Raw genomic sequence first — 16,795 nt, 5'->3', positions numbered from 1 at the left:
AAACACGGGAAGCCCTGGAAGCAGGGAAACTGATTGAGCTCAGCCTCGTGGTCTCCAGCCAAGCAGGAGCAGAAGGTTAAGGGTCTGCGGTTAAGAGTGGGAGATCTTAAATGGATAAGAGATTGGTTGGTTGTTCATACCTAGAGGGTAGTTGTCAGTGGCTCTGTGGCCGGATGGAGACCAGCAATGAGCAGTGTCCCTCAGGGATCTCTTCTGGGACCAGTCTTGTTTAATATCTTCATCAATGACATGGATGACGAAATCAAGCACACTCTCATCAAGCGTGCGGATGCCATCACCGCAGTGCAGGACTCGATGTGCAGACGGTGGCAGGTGTCCGCCTAGAGCGGTCTCTGTCACCTGAAGAGGATGGGAAACGCTTGGTGACACTACAGACAGCATGTCCCAAGCTGAGGAGAAAGGGGGAGCCTGCCCCATAACTGCCCCCCTGCCAAAGAGGGTGGTGGCAGCGCTGGCTGGGGCAGCAGGTGCTGCACGACGTGCTGGCAGGCACGCCAGAAGCATCAAGGAAGGTATCTGTGTTTTTTACGACTTAGGGCTGACGCAGATCAACGTTTTGCAAGAAAAAGAGCAAACGAAGAGTTCAGAAAGCAAGCTAACAGAGAAACCACCAGACGTGCTGCTGATCAAGGTACAAGTTCTGGATGTGGAGAAGATGGCAATGCATTAGCTGTTAGCTTGTACTACCACACCGATTCAGTTCTGACTTTGAGATTGTTTTTAATAAGTATTCAGATATGTTGGACTTAAGTATCTCACCTTTGTATGGCTTTTTTTCATATCATCTCATATTTTAAAAGGCAAAGTAAAAATTTAGCCTTTTTGGATGACTAACCTGTTGAAATTCAGTCAGGTTTTTAATTCAGTTTGCCAGGTTTGACAGCCTAGATCCCTTAAACAGCATTAGACTATTTCCCTTCTTCTCTTGCACTAGTAAAACACTGCAGTCATTGTTAAAGCTGGATGCGTAACATGGTCTTATTTGAAATGCATTTTATTATAAGGACATACAAACATTGGTATTTATCTTGTGCTAGCTGTTGGGTTTATAATGAAATACTTTTTTTCTTCTTAAACTCAAGTGCCACTCCAGATAATTTCTGAGGTGTGGTCATATGTAAATTTATCATTGAGTGCTGTGTGACAAAGAAAGCATTACAATTGGCTTGCAAATGGCCTATATTACTCTGGTAAAAAACTGAGAGCATGTTTTCTTGTCATGTTTTTTTAAAGGGAGATATACTAAAATTAAATTTAAAATATTTTTTAAAAAACGAGGATATGAGTGTCTGTGTTCTCAGTGCTGTGATCTTAAAATGATGTTCTGAGATTTCATATAAAATTTTGAAGAGCTAGGGCTCAATTTTATCAGTTGTTCACTTCCCAGTTAGGCTGCTCTATGTTAAATGCAAATTTTTGTTGCAGTTTGTCCACCGCATTTAAGGCTGAAAATCAAAATGAATTAGTCGCTTCCATTTTGTTGATAGCTCTGTTGTTTTGCCATTAGCCACTACCTTTGATTAGTGAAGTTGTTGAACATTTTCTCTTTTAAATAGATTGACAGATAATGATGTCATTGTGTTTGAAAATAAGGTCCGGCAACTGACAGCAGCTGAAGAGGGGGAGGAAAGGAACTTTTTTTCACTCAGGGAAACAAAGAGCCAGAGCTGGAAAGCCAGTGATGATTTGTCAGACTCACACAATGAAGGTAAAGAGCAGGGATATGCGACTCCATCAGAACAAACTGCTGCAAGAAATCCGAAGAATCTGAAACTTCAGATTTGTGCTCCGCATCAGATTAAAGGTAAAAAAGTTGAAAATCTTTGTAGTTCCTTTTTAGATTGTTACGATAGATTTTGAAGAGAGGTTGAAATTTTATATTAAGTATTCACAGTGTTAATTGTTCAGTTTGGATCAGGTTAAATCTAACATTCTGTGGAAATTTGGAACAGGTAATAATACCCTTCAGCCTTTAGCGATAAAAGGTATTTATTCAGGCTGGTGTCATCTGTATTGTATTCAGGAGAGACGTTCTGGGTGGCGTTTAGAAATTAGTGGTCTTCTGAACAGTATGTGGTATTTGAAACCTCTGGGGACATTTGAAAGTTAATATTGTATAAATACCTCTGAATAAACCTAGTGATTTACTGAGTCTTTCTTAGTTCCCTCATTCGGCTTCAACATATGCTTTTTGAGGGTTCATGGATGAACTTAGAGTGATTCAAATTTACTGGCTGAGGGTGACGGGCAAGTATCAATGCCTGTCAGCAAGATATCTTCCAAAACCTAGGGAAAAGTAAGAGAAAATGACCAAATTAAGATTTTAGAAATGTCAAAGTATGTTGCAGAAGTTAAGGACTGACTTGGAAGGAAATGGGTAAGCAACTGTTTCCCTAGAAACTGTATGTGTGTACTGTAAAAGTTGGGTGATATCAGTAAAGTTGAGAATCTGTGAATGCGTGTCACGGTATCTGGATATTAAGGTGTCTTGGCCAAGGTTATTTAAAGCATGGATGTTGTACAAATTTTTAACGTCCCTTGTTTTAGTGACTGCATTTATAGGAAGCACATTTGAGCAGCTTTAACAAAGCTAACAATGTTCTTTTGTGTGGGCATGAGTCCACAGTGAATAAGTGAAAATAAAGTGTTTTGTTTGCTGTTATTGAAGTGAGGTGTTAGCTGCACATCTCTGTGTGGTATAAAGCATTGTATAAAATACATTTTGGTCTCAGCATGAAAATCATTGCAGAGAGTGCACTTTGGGGAGCTGAGACAACTGTTCTGGAAAGGCTCTTCAAATATGACGTATTTGCCATTTTGCAGTTTCAAATCTTCAAAACTGAAAGTGTTGCACATTTACTCTGAACTTCTTAAGCTTAAAAGAAATTCACTACTGCTGTGCCATGGACTTGGAAATGTTACCTAATCCAAAAAGCATAACTTTATTCTAGGCCTTTTTCAAGGAGTTTTTTCCTCAAATGCAACTGATAATTTTAAAGAGGCTTTTACATCATGATGTTTTTCGCAGACACTTTACAGATTCAGGACCACCAGAAAGCTGAGAATAGCTTAACTTGTGATTTCCAAATCTTTGAACAAGCTAAATACTGATTACACAGTTGTCATCAAGAAGTGTGTTGTATGGGTTGTAAATGCCGTGATGAACCATGTCCTAATGATGCAATCAAGAGAGGAAGATTCGTCTTGTCTTGGAGGTGCGAGCTAGTCTAGGAGTTAAGTTTCCTGGGATTAGTATCACTAATGAATGGCACTATTTTGGGGGGGTCACATCACACAGGTCTTAAATTAGATGTATTTTGCAGTCCTTTATGTAGAATTATAAAGTAATTTTACCCAAAGTAGAGGAACTACGTAGAAATTGGTACTGTTTTTTGATTAAGTAAAGTCATTATTTTTTTGCTTATATGATCTAAATATGTCTTTGTTCCAACAGCAGAAAAAAAACCAGTTTTCAGCTGCGGTTTATGCACATACACCTCACTTAGAATATCAAGTCTTAATTGTCATGTGAGACCCCATTCGGAGGAGAAACATCATGTGTGTTACCTCTGCCTAAAGCCTTTTCATACGGCTATTCACCCGCATAACCCTGTGAATGCACTTACAGGTATTCAAGGTGTGAAAATACTTCATTTTACATGTTGTCTGCACAATTTAATTAACAGGGAAGTGTCTTAGAGATGTATTAAGTGATCACTTTGTGCTCTGAAGTTTCTCTGATTTTGTTTGGAGTTCCACACTGAAAAGTAATTGTCTGCAGTTAGTAACTCTTGTGTATTCATTAATTTTGTTAAATACCATTCTAAAACTTTTTGTCAACAGGAAATTGATGTCAGTTGTGTCTGATTCCTACATGCATAATAGAATGTTCTGAGATGTTTTCATTTTACTGTATAACCATATGAAACAAATTGAAAAATGGTGTTTATAGTAAACTTACAGTCTATGTTTATTGTATATAAAAATACAGAATTTCAGAAAAGGTCTATTAAAAAACTGTGCGTGTTGATTTAGGGCAGAGCAATTGTACCATTGGGTTGTTAAATAAAATTCTAAGAAACAGTGTATTCTTACAGGCACCAGACCCTATAAATGCAGCGACTGTGAAATGGCATTTGTGACCAGTGGTGAACTTCCACAACACAAGCGTTACGAGCATATTTTAGAAAAACCTTTCAAGTGTTTAGTGCGTGGATGTTCTAGTGTAGAGGTAAGTGCAACCTTACTGAATCTTTTGGGAGGGGAGGGTTTGTAGGCTTTTGCATACTAAGATTTTAATGTCCTGTCAAATTACAACATTTTTTTGGCACAAACCTTTAACCTCGAGAAGTTTGTGATAAATTGAGACTTATCTGTGTATTTATCATGCTGTCTATATCATCCTTGGTTATTGTCAGGTTTCTGTTAGGGATCAACTCAATGCATTGCAGAGGTAGCTATAGATGTTGAGCTACGGTACTGATTCTTGGCTTGTAATACAGATGTATTTTATATAGATATGTTTTGAATTGGAAGGAATGGCCAAACTTGTGGTTGATGTATGATTTCTGTGCTGTGAAAGAAGACTGTAGAGACCGTAAAGACAGGGAGGTCTGCTGGATCCCAGCAATCAGTAGCCCATGTGTATAATAGCTTTGAAGCAAAGACCACCAGGCTCTGTTTTGACCTTGGACCTCCCCTACCAGGCCTTGGACCACACAGGTGGGTTGAGTTTGTCTGCTATATTACTGCAGTATTATTGCAAGGTAGCTGATTGCTAAAACTTTGTAGTGACATGCATTTCATTTGTATGCACATCTTTTCATCCCCATTGCCCGTCAAAAAAGTAACAAGTAATCTGAATTCCTTGAATCCTTACTTCTTCCATGTAGTAATATTTATAAATCAATTGCTTCAAAATAATGTGTACAATTACTCAGCTTTTTAAAACTAGTTACATTTTAAGGGTATTTGGTTTTTTACTATACTAAAATCACTGCTCGACAATGTGTTTGTGTGAATTTGATCCTACAAAAGTGTCACAGCTGCTCAAACCACAACAAAAAGCATATTTGGTTCTCCATGATACTTCATTCCTTAAGCTGTAAGACAAGGCTAGCCTAATGTTTAAAATAAAACTCGAGTCTCGTGTTTATGTGCTTAGTGATGTTTAGGATTTCTTACAGGATTGAAATTTTCTTAATCTAGAAATAAATAAGAGACTGCCTAAGGGTTCGCTTGGGAAAAATAGGCTTTCAATCATGCACCTATGATTGAATCGCGGTCACAGTCACCTATGATTGAATCACTGTCACAGTTTATTGGATATTCAGTATATAAATTTTGTATGTGCTGTGTCCAAATCTAAAGCTTAAGCAAGCCTGAAATTTATTCCATGCACGTTATCTTATTAATTAGATTTTTGGGTAGCCTGCATCTTCAAAAACCTAGACAGTTTCTATTAAAGTACCTTATTCTTTGCCTTGTTTCGCTAAGGAAGACTTCAGTACTCATTGCTGCTGCAGAAATCACTAATGTTGCTGCAAGCTTAACCTGAATAAGTAGAGCTGGAGGAGCCCTCTACTAATACCTTGCATATGATCTGTCTTTTGTGTAGCAAAGATTGGCAATCATGTTTAATTTTATTTAGGTGAATAGTGTAGATTTGAGTGGGTCTAGCAGTGAATTCATTAAGTATGTTTATAAATGGAGGATCTGAACATCAGGTAATGCCTAATTTTAGCTTGCAAACACCTACAATATTTATGTAGAATGTACCACAAGAACAAGCTAAAAAAGTGGAATTAATTAAATTTTTGCAGTGAAAGTGTTTCATTGTGACTTGAAGGTGAATAAGGACTTCAATCAATAAGTTCGGATTTTCATTTATTTTCCTGAATATTTTGAAAGAATTTTGTTTTGCCATTATCAATAACTGGTGTCAAATCACTTTTATCATGATGATGTTGCAACTGTTAACTTTCTTTCCTTGCACATTTGAGGATAATTCTGCATTTTTTGTACGTTAAATAGTCAAGACAGAACCGCTAAGTTCCTCCTGCAAGGAGTTGTGGTGACATCTTGTGGTTGATGTTTTAATTTGTGTAAAATGCAAAGCAGCAAACATTGAAATCTATTAAGTATGTGAAGGTAAAAGTGGAATTACTGTATATATATTATATGTGTATATATTATCTATATGTGTATATACTGTATATACACATATATTATGCGTATATATATAAACACAATTTCTTTGTTGACATGGTTTTGTACTTCTCATTTTAATAAGCTACTTTGGGTAGCGTTTTCAAATTAATTTCTGTATGCGGGCGAAAGCAGACGGTTACTAGAGTATTTTGAAGGACTGGATTTGTTAAATTATTTCCAGTGAAATCAGTAACATTTAGGCTTATAATTGCTTCATTTCTCTGAAAAGTTACAACACCTTGCTGCGATTTAAATATCTTAAAGTAATTTGAAAAATTGCCCATTTGGCCATAGCTTTGTACTGCAGGTCATATTGTCACAAAGCACTGAGAGTAAAAAGCAATGTAGTGGCTGGAATGCCAAACTCCTTAATGATAAACCAGCACAACTTGTTTTCTTTTCTAAACTTTACACTGGGAAATTAATAAAGAAGTTTATGGTGTTCCCGTTTAGATAGAAAAATACCTGACACATGGTATTTTGAGGGTTGGGAATGGTTTGTACAGTCCAGTATTAACGTTACTAATGCCTAATACAATCAAATTAAATAAAAAGGTAGTGTGGAGGTATGAATTTTAAGGAAAATTAAAGCACTTAGAAATATAATTGAACAGAAAGAGTGCTAGGACCAGTTCAGCAAGGCAAGTAAGAAATTATTATTCATATCTTCAAAATCACATGCAGTGAGAACACGTCTCAGTTGCACGTTTCTAAAGTAAATGTAACCTTTTTTCCATGTGCAGATTTTACATATAAAAAAATATTGCTTGTCCAGGAACCAGAGAATTATAAACTTAATTTATACCCACTAAATGGCAATGTTCCTTTAAATCATTATTTTAATGTGTCCTGGAAAATCTGCAGGAGTTTTATGGATGTTGTTAACTAAGTCAGCCTCTCACCTGGCGTTCCAAAATTTGTCTGTCGGAAACATATTTGGTTTTTATGTGTATGTTAAAGTGCTTACATATATTAATATTTGATTCATATATTTTATGCTTCATTATGCTAACAGAACAATATGCATAAGCATGCTGAAAATTGTGGATTGGTGAAGGCAAAAACTGCTACACCCAGGAAAAGAAACAAGGGCAAACATAAAACCCATGAGAACCCAAAGCATGTTAACCAAGAAGGTAATCAGCGAATAAGTTAGAATTTAATCATGTAAATTAGAATAAAGAATAAAAGGCTAAGGCAATGAGTGTCCCCTGCTGTTTAATTACTGTTTCACAATGAAGCTAATTTAAGTGCTAACAATGGAAGAATACTTCAAAATAGTCTTTATTGCGTGTCAGAAATTCTTGTCATCTCAGTTGGGTCATTGCTTACGTACCCATTCTGGGACTTGTGTTCCCCTGCTTCTGCAAACATCTTCTTAAACTCTCCGCTTAGCAATGCTTACAAATGTGTCTTGCTTTTCCCTTTTATACATTCCCTTTGAGGATGAAACACGTCATCACCTAGTTGAGCCATAGTGAGTTTTCTTAAAAGCTCATTATTTATAATATACTGCTTTAATACACCCCAGCCTGGAAACTTTTCAATTTCATAACTCAGATTGCATGTTAATTACAGAAGTTCTAGCACTTCCTAATAAAGAAATTGTTCATTTTCTTCCTCTCATGGTTAGACCAGATATTGATCAAATAGTAATAAAACCACTGCTGATTCAAATAGCTGGAGTCATTCTTCTGTCTCACTGCAGAGGTGATCAGGCCAGTTTGTAAAGCATGTTCAGCATGTCTGTGCAGCTAGAAACTCACTTGTAATTACTTAGTGTTTCTCATCGTGGGTAGCTCTTGAGCACTGTACGTTTGGTCTGGAAAGTTCAATATAAATCAAGAGATGTTTAAAAAAAAAAGATAGTTAAAAATATAGTTAATCACTTTCCTTCTTTCTTCTGCTTCCTCACCTTTTCTCATTAGGTTGAGATTCCCAGAAAGGAAGCAGAAACGAAGCTCAGGTTTTGGCAGACCAAAATGATACACTAGTAGACTAGTCTTATCAGTAAGAACTCCAAGTACCTTTTCTGCCTGGGTTATCCTAGTACATTCCTGATAAAATAATTTATGTTTTATGTTATTTGCAGCTCTAGAAACGTATGAAGTGGGTTTTTTTATTCTCTCAAGTAAATCTTAGCCTGTCACCACAGATGTAGTCGTCCAGAAATTTTACCTTTTTGTCTGAGTTTGACCCAGAGGAGGTGTCTGCTCATAATTTCACGTGTGTGCATTTCTGCTGGAAAGCACAACGCACGGTGTTCAGTTAGGTCGGGCCATGGGCAGGAGCCCTGTACCCTCACCCATCCTGCCTTCTTCTTGTCCGGTCAGCCTCATGCCGAATCTCCGCATTATTGTGGGGTGAGAGCTGCCCATATGTTTCTGAGGTCACTTTCAGGGCAACCAGGGCCAAAAGAACAGCTTTGCCTGACCAAAATATCTTGGTTTTTGCACCAATACTTCCCAGGTGCTGTTTGAAAGCCAGAGCAGTCTCTTCGATGGGAGTCTTCATGGGATTTTTATGGAGCAAGGGATGAGAATAGAGGTACATCTGAGGCCCAAATGTCCTAAAACTTTACATATATTATATCAGATTGGCCACAAATCAGTGTAGAAACAACACTATCTGACACAGCAAGAAGAAGAAATGTTGGAGCTTTTCTGAATCTAATGAATATATATCAGCAGCTGAGTTTACACTAGCATTGACACTTGTGTTGTCGCTGGTAAGGCTGTAATGCTATGGTTAGAGAGAAATGTTACAGCTGCAGTGTTTGTGTTTTTGCAATAATTAGATTTTGCTGTTCATTAATGTTTTGCTACATGTGAACAATTCCTTTTTGATATCTTGCAGATCCCTTCATCTGGAAACTTGATTTTCTAAAGCTAAGACAACACGTCTTTAGAAATTTTTCATGCGGATGCTCAGTCCATTAATTGACTCACACAAACATTAGAAATTTCTGTGCTGGTTCCAGGAGGCTTTTTCCCAGAATTGACATTTGAAAGTATGTATCGCCGTTCGCTTTTTGCGCAGTTTGCTATGGCCTGTGGGATCCTGTATGTGGCTTTACAAAGGATTTGTTGTGTGACTAGTGCTCTCAATGATTCACTGTCACTGATAATTAAAATAGAAAATGCTTGTATATGACATTTAAATTTCCACTTAAATAATACTTAGTTTCCACTGATAAGAATATCATAGGTAATACTGACATGGCTTGTAATATAATATTCAACATAAAATATATTCATTCTCTAAGTAAAATATAAGATGAAAGATAATGTTGTTCTTGGATACTGGCAGCATTTTCTCCACTAAATTAAATTGCTGATTTGTTAAATTTATTGAAATATTTACTTGTCTTTCTAGTTAATTGCTACAATATTTAATTATTTTTGAAAAGTTGTCCTGGAATCATTCCAAGATGTCTCCATTGTGAAAAATGAACATTATACCACTGAGATTGTTCCTGTTTTAGATGGAACAGAAGAAAGAAATTACTTGTGGAAAGATTTTCAACATTATAGGCAAATAACACAAAAAAAGCCTTTGGTCTTCCTTGTTCTGACCTGTTTGAAGTGCATAAATATGTCCAGTTAGAATGCTAGAAAAGACACTAGTTGAAAGATGCTGAAGCCCTTCACGCTTCTTTTTGTTCTTGTTTCAATTTCTACTCCGTTACCTAAATAACTTTCACACTTCGACAAACTTATAGGGAACCTTCACATATTTTATTACATAAATGTAATGACAGGATGGGAGAAAAACAGCTAATTTCAGACTAATTTATAAAAAAGTAGATAGGTTTGTTTCGCCTTGCATTTCAGTTTACTCACAGCATGGCATACTGATCTGAAGCAAATTTATTCCTCAGTAGCTCTACAGAATTGAGAGCTGCATGAATTTCAGTCTATTTATTCTTTCATGAGATGAGCGCATGAAAGGCAATGATTTTTTAATGCAAGGAACATTTACTAAACCTCCTTTCTGCAAATACTTTTGCTTCTAAGAGAATTCATGATTCTAAAATGCTGGTTTTGCTAAAAGAGTGTGGGGTTTTATGCCCCATACTTCTAGTAACTGTTAAATGTTAATAGCTCCATTCTTTCCCAGTGGTTTTCAATGTAATTCTTTTCAGATGAGTTCTTTTACTTTTATATCAGCACGGAAAACAGTGGCAGAAGCAGATCCCTTACTTTTTGGCTTGATTGGCTGGAATATAAAGTTCCTGCAAGCTTTGGGGTATAGATTCCCAGCTGGATCGTGCTGCCTGTCCTGTCTTTTTCCCCATGTCCTGGGCATAATTTTCTCTCTTCTCTTATTTCAGCTCTAGTAACCACGTGGCTGTAGGGTGAGTTAGATCATCATGCGGGTCTGATGAGAAACTAAACTTTTCTCTTGTCTGAGTTTTGGTTCCACCAGTTAGCTGGACAGACATAGAACTGCATGACAAAACTGAAGCAGCAGCAGTGAGTGTTGGTGTCAAAAATGTGCACAGGACCACCCACCCCTTTCTGGTTATGCATAACTTTCTTTCAACTCAAACTGACTATTTTTCATGGGCAGGTGGTAGCTGTTTTCTTGCCAGTGTCTCCACGTAAGATTGGGGTCATATGTTTAACACTGGATCCAAAACACACCCTAGACTTTGATTTTAATTATTTCTTCAATAGAGCACACTTCTATTATTTAGGAAGGCTCATGTGTGTTTGAGAATAAGAGAAATTTTAACTGTCAAATACAATTTTCTAACTTTTTTTAGGTTATAAGAACTACTGGTTTTACTGCTTGATTCATTATTACGATAATTACAGTAAGAACTATTGTTTTTTATGATTAGTTACAATGATCACAATTGCCATTTATGCACTGTTTGCTCATTTTTTTGTCATTTATAATTAATACTGGGAAGTCTCTTCATAAAATCTTAAATATTTCTAAAATATTCATCTTTTATGCATCCATTCTTATGTCACATTTCATTATAAATAAGCACTAGCATTACTAACCAATTTTAATAACATCAGGTCATGTAGCAAGTAAATAAGTTTGAGTAAAATGCAAAACTTTATCCTAATTTAAAGATTAAAATTTGAGTTTAACTTAATTATAAATATGATACAGCATTCAACTGGTATGAATTTGTTTGAGTTTGCATGTTGATCAAGCTGTTTCCCAGGTATGGTGATGTAGTGAGGTGCAGTAAATTCAGATGTTTATGTTATTAAGAGAGTTTAATCCATATCTTTTTCAACCAGTATGCATGTATTAATATCTTGTAGAACAGTATATATTCTGAACAGATGCCAAATTAAAAATATTTTTATTTACTAATGAGGGAGGAGGTTTTAAATATACAGGAATGGGTCATGTCATGAAACAGATAATACCGAAGTAGTCTTTAACTGTGTTCTCAGATAATTCAGTTGTTTGGAAAAGATTTCTATATAAGAATAAGCACACATTCTATGTTTCCTCTGCAAGCAGAAGTTGTCTATGCTTTCAATACCTAATGTGTGAGGAAAAGTGCAGTTTCTGCAGAGGCTCAGGTCATAGAATCGTAGAATATTTTGGGTTGGAAGGGACCTTGAAGATCATCTAGTTCCAACCCCCTGCGATGGGCAGAGACACCTCCCACTGGATCAGGTAAAGCATCACACCCAACAGACAAGAGCAAAGAGTAAAAAGAGTATTTTGGGTGCATTTTTACTAATTAGACTCTTAATATAACGGAGACCTTGAAGCACAGTGACTTGAGGTGCTGCAAAAGCGAGCGCATCCCGATGTATTGACCGGAACGAGTTGTCTTAGGAAACTCTAGAGAGTTGTTCCCCAGGGAATCCTAGAGCCTGCTGAGCAGATGAAGAGAAGTACCTTTGTTAGCCTCGTGCTTGCACAGGACCATTAATTAATCGCTGTGCTGGGTGATGACTGCAGCGGTAATTAGCGGAGCCGCCTGCAGGTGGCGCTGTGCGCCCAGCTCCATGGGAGCAGGCGGAGGGTGAGTGGTACCTGCTAAGGATGCTTTGATTTTTATCTTAGTTTTGATCTGGTAAAGTATCTTGCTGATGATTTTATGCATGAGAAGGCTATAAAAAGAGTTCTTTGGACTCTCAGTAGGCTGATAAACGCTTGTCGCTGAAGGGAGACAGCAGAGAGGACGAGGTGTGCCCACCTGTGTGCCCAGGTGAGCTGGTTATGTATTTTCTGTTGCTGATGAACCATTTTAACACATCGTGTAAAATCCTTGTTTAATAATAGCTTAAGCTGTTTATCTAAGAAACCTTTAGTTAAAGAGATTTTAAGGCTTTTTAAAAGCAACAGATAAGTTAGACTAATTTATAAAGTCCTTTAAGCCACACACAACGAGAGGTGATAAGACCCTTCATAATAAGATGAGCTGCTCAACTCCTATATGTTTTATTTTTTTCCTCCAAGTTAAGCTTTGACACAACAGCATGGAAACGGCGCACAGTCGGTGTCACCACAAAGACTTGGTCTTTCCTGTACATGCTGTGATGCAAGATTTTACCCTGAGAAGGAAAATAGTGGATTACCAGCTGATTTGCATTTTTGTGAATAGTCCAAGAAATTTTCTTGAACTGTCAAATTCCTGCCATCCTCTCCTTCATATCTAAACTAATCTTTTTCCTGTCTTCCAAATCTTCTTGTTAATTACTGAGTCTGGATTAGGTAAGCATATCTGCTGCCTGTTGGTGCATCTACTGAAGAACTTTGCCATGACCACTTTTTTGCTGGTTAAAATTAATTTGGTTATTCAACAATCTCACAACTACACTTCAAATATAACTGACAAAAATTTAACAGCTGGGAATTTAATTTTTGTTATTGTTTTGAGAAAGCCTAAGCTGTCTCCATCTCTCAACGATAGCCATGTTGTCTCCATCGTACAGGTGAGGAAGATGATACACAGCTCAAAATTAATCTCCAATTTAATCTGTTTGCCTTCAGGAGCAATGAAGCCCACTGATGATAGTTTAATTTCAGTGAATTAGAAATAGAAACCCAGGGTGTGTTGCAGCATGTTATGATTAAGTTACACTAGCAGAAAGTGGTGACCAAATGGGCAAGGACCAATGACATTAAGCCAGTGTTTTTAATCTGAAATAACATTTAGAATGTGTTAAAGGTCAGTGCTTAAGATGATATAAAGATGCTATGGCAGCATGACTAACAGCCATAGGCATGAGGGGTGGTATGGCAGCTCACAAGGAGTAAATATTGAGAGAGTTTCATCTGGTGATAACTCTGAAGCTTCATAAAGGAGATGCAGACTCAATAGTCTTCAGATCTCTCTGAAGTAGGAAGAGCAAAATGTGTAAGGTTTTCCTTCAACACAGGTAGAGGCCCTTTCTGCTCTTCTTCCCACTGAATGTAAGCTAACCCCATGCAGTCACTAATGGATTGACTGAATTATGGCTGATAATACTGTATATGGCTCGGCTCTAACAGCAACCTCAGCTCACATAGTTTAATATCTATTTTTTGTTGTGTTTAAAAAATGAAGGTGCATTTGAGAGCCATTTGCATTAATGCAGTATGGCTGCAGGCAAACATCATTCCCTGTTGTTGTGCTTTTAAACAGCCCGGCTATTGTTTGAACTTAGTCACTGAAACAGTTGGGCTCAGTCTGGCGTTATGGGTGTGTGATCTTTACAAAACAGTAAAGAATTTTCTGACAGTTTTGGTTCTGTCTGTTTTCGCTTTGAATTGGCACTTGACAATGAAGAAATTCGTTTCTTTCTTTCGTAGCTCACTGTTTGAGTTACCTCTGTAAACGATTTTGTTTATTTTTAGCTTTGGGGTTTTTTTTTCCCAGATTCAGTTTGTTACTGGTTTTATCCCTGCCCCATCCACATAACAACATTTCCAGCTAATGGGAGGAATGCAGCGGAGGAGTGACATTGCTGTTTGCTTTGATAAGAAAAGAGCTTTGCTTTTTATTACCAGCCAATCAAATGACAGGTAGCAGCTAATGGTGATTATAATTCAGCTTTAGAACTGCCATCTTTTTCCTGGAAACTGTATTCTGAGAGAGCTAAAACATCTTCCCTGTAGGGCAAAAGTTATTTTTCATTGTTCAGTTATAGTAACTCATCAGCTGCTTCACTGTGAAGTTAAAGTTATAAAACTGTTCGTAGTAGTTCTTTTCCTATCCTGTTTTAAATGTCCCTCTCTTTGATCCAAGTTATTTATCCTTTCATCATTTAGCATTACTGACTATGAATTGATATCACTTAATTTTAAATGGGCTATATCCTCCAGGCCATCCCTTCCAACAAAACTTCTGCAGGAGCTTTACTTCAATAACAATTTTGCGTCATAATAGTGTTAATGCAAGACTCTGATCCATCTTTGCAGAAGTGTATAGTAAATCCCTTTAGTTCGGTGAATTTGTTCTGGTTAGGTGGGACCTGAGAGAATAATCTCTTCATTTTGGGTCTAATTTCCAACACCCACAAATCTCATTGAAGATGGAGGTCCTTGGCACCTTTTGGGATTAGACGATACATCTGTATTTTGTGCAGAGAAAGATTATTTTTCTGCTTCTCTTGAAATTCCTAAAAGAAATGCAGAAGTGTGCAAAGGTGCCTGCTGGTTCATCTTGACAGAAGAAGAGTGTAGGAGTGAACTGCTGTTCGTTCTGGGGCTGGTCGCTCCGTCTGGCAGATGCAGGCTAGCTACAGGAGGTCAGATGTATGGGCAGGCAGGCTGCCCTAATAGTGGGGGTTTCTCATTCTCCGAAGCAGATGATTGAATATAAACAATACATTGCTTTCCACATTTGATGATGAAGACTGACAGTTTGTAGGGGATGAGTCAAAGGTTACTGATGAGAAGATCCATCCAGATAATTGCTGTAATTGCACCCTGAGGATGCAGCTCCTATCACCAAGCATTAGGCAGTGATTCTGTTTGTAAATATATACTTGACAGTGAACTTGGTCCTGTGCCTTAAATCAAGGAAGTCCCTTCATGAAATATGTGGAGAAAGTTCTCTTTTGAATTTTTTCTTAATCCAACTGTGTTTTCTCCTGTCAGTAGGTCAGTATAAAATAATCCTGTCAGTAGGTCAGTATAAAATAATAATAAAAAACAACAACAAAGTAGTTGTTATTTAAACATAAAAACACCACTTAGTGCTAAATCCTTTGACGAACACATTAGCTGCTGTCCAAGGGATTTGAAGAGAAATGTCTGGTTTTGAAAGAAGCCACACTGTCTGTTTTCTAACAAAACTGCATAAAGAATCCTGATTAGTCAACCATTAGCGAGGAAGGTAAGTAAGCATCCAGCACTACCTATGATCTTGTTCTTTAATAGACATTTACATTTGCTGTTCTGGCTGTGTATCAGTTTTCTATGGTTACCAGAAGCTGACAGAATAAAGAAGTGCAGAGGTAACCTGCACTGCTTTAAACAAAGACTTGTTCCTCGTTGATGCACTCTGGGGCTGGTTTGCGTGCCGAGGCATGTTCCTTTCCTACTGACACTTGTACAAAGGCAGGAGGAGAAGACCATTTTCTGGAAACGGCTTTAGTTCTTTAAATCTATTGTGGTTCCCTCCTTCATAGATTTTTTTTCTGCTCAAACTCCATGAAAGTGTGATTGGACAGACAAGTACCTGTCTATAAAGTACATGCTACTGTAGATATTACAATAATAAAGCATTGTTCTCAGATGCAATTTATTCAGTCGGGTTTCTTTTTTGTTCAGTTAAATTGCTATGGGACTTTTCCCACTGATAAAGGCTGCAGTATCAGAGAATAGTGGTTTACATTAAATAACTCAGGCAATTATTAATTTAAACTTGTCTTTACTGTTATTAAATAAGTAGGTAGTGACATAGTCATAAGAAAAATTGTGCCAGCATAGATTAGGACATTTAGAATTGGATTAGTATAAATTGTTTATAGGTTTCAGTCTCTGCTTAATACAGTAGAGTATTCATGCAATCTATGAAATTCAATTATCCATGCTTCCTTTGGTAAAAGGTCCCTTGAAATAACAAATGTATAGTTCAGAATAGAATTTAACGTTTCTTATCAGACTGTTCTTCTGTTATTGAACTTATATGTTATGGTTGTTTAGTTTATCCCTTTTGCCACTTGTTCAGCAAAATGGGTAACAGTACTTTGTGCCCACTATACATCTTGATATTTTATTCTAATTCATTTAGTGTCTATAATTCAAATACACTATTGAAAGTCTCCTCAAAACTCTTATTGTGGAAACTAACAGACTTACACCAAACATATTTGCCACTACTAAAAGCTATTTGATGAGAGACTTTGAAAAAAAATCTGGAGAGTGTCTTTTTGAGACAACTGCTGCACTATTTTTGCTGGGAGTGCTCTGGGTAGAAGACAAACATGGTCAAATTAGCCAGAATGCTTGGAGGTTCAGTCAGGGTTAAGGCCTTAAATAGTTCACCCAGAAAAGGACAGAGCTTTCTTGGAGCAGCCCCTTAAATATTCCAATTGCAGTAACAATTTTTTATAAGTAAATATCAAAGAGTAAGTTTTCTGTGGTTTTG

At 37.1% G+C, this 16,795-nt stretch overlaps 1 protein-coding gene across 1 annotated transcript in view; it reads left to right on the top strand.

The window, feature by feature from the left end:
- Positions 1-400: 400 nt before the first annotated feature.
- The window catches only part of CTCFL (CCCTC-binding factor like), a 28,006-nt gene continuing 11,611 nt past the window's right edge, over positions 401-16,795 (top strand). The window contains exons 1-4 of the mRNA XM_069872106.1: positions 401-652; positions 1,615-1,825; positions 3,476-3,649; positions 4,119-4,252. Of these exons, the coding sequence (XP_069728207.1) occupies positions 401-652; positions 1,615-1,825; positions 3,476-3,649; positions 4,119-4,252 (771 nt within the window). The remainder of the gene's footprint in view (positions 653-1,614; positions 1,826-3,475; positions 3,650-4,118; positions 4,253-16,795) is intronic.

The sequence above is a fragment of the Phaenicophaeus curvirostris genome, chromosome 18 (genome assembly GCF_032191515.1).
Source record: "Phaenicophaeus curvirostris isolate KB17595 chromosome 18, BPBGC_Pcur_1.0, whole genome shotgun sequence".
NCBI classification, from domain to species: Eukaryota; Metazoa; Chordata; class Aves; order Cuculiformes; family Cuculidae; genus Phaenicophaeus; species Phaenicophaeus curvirostris.
Note: the sequence above shows the minus strand (reverse complement) of the source record. Positions and strands in the feature narration are given on the sequence as shown.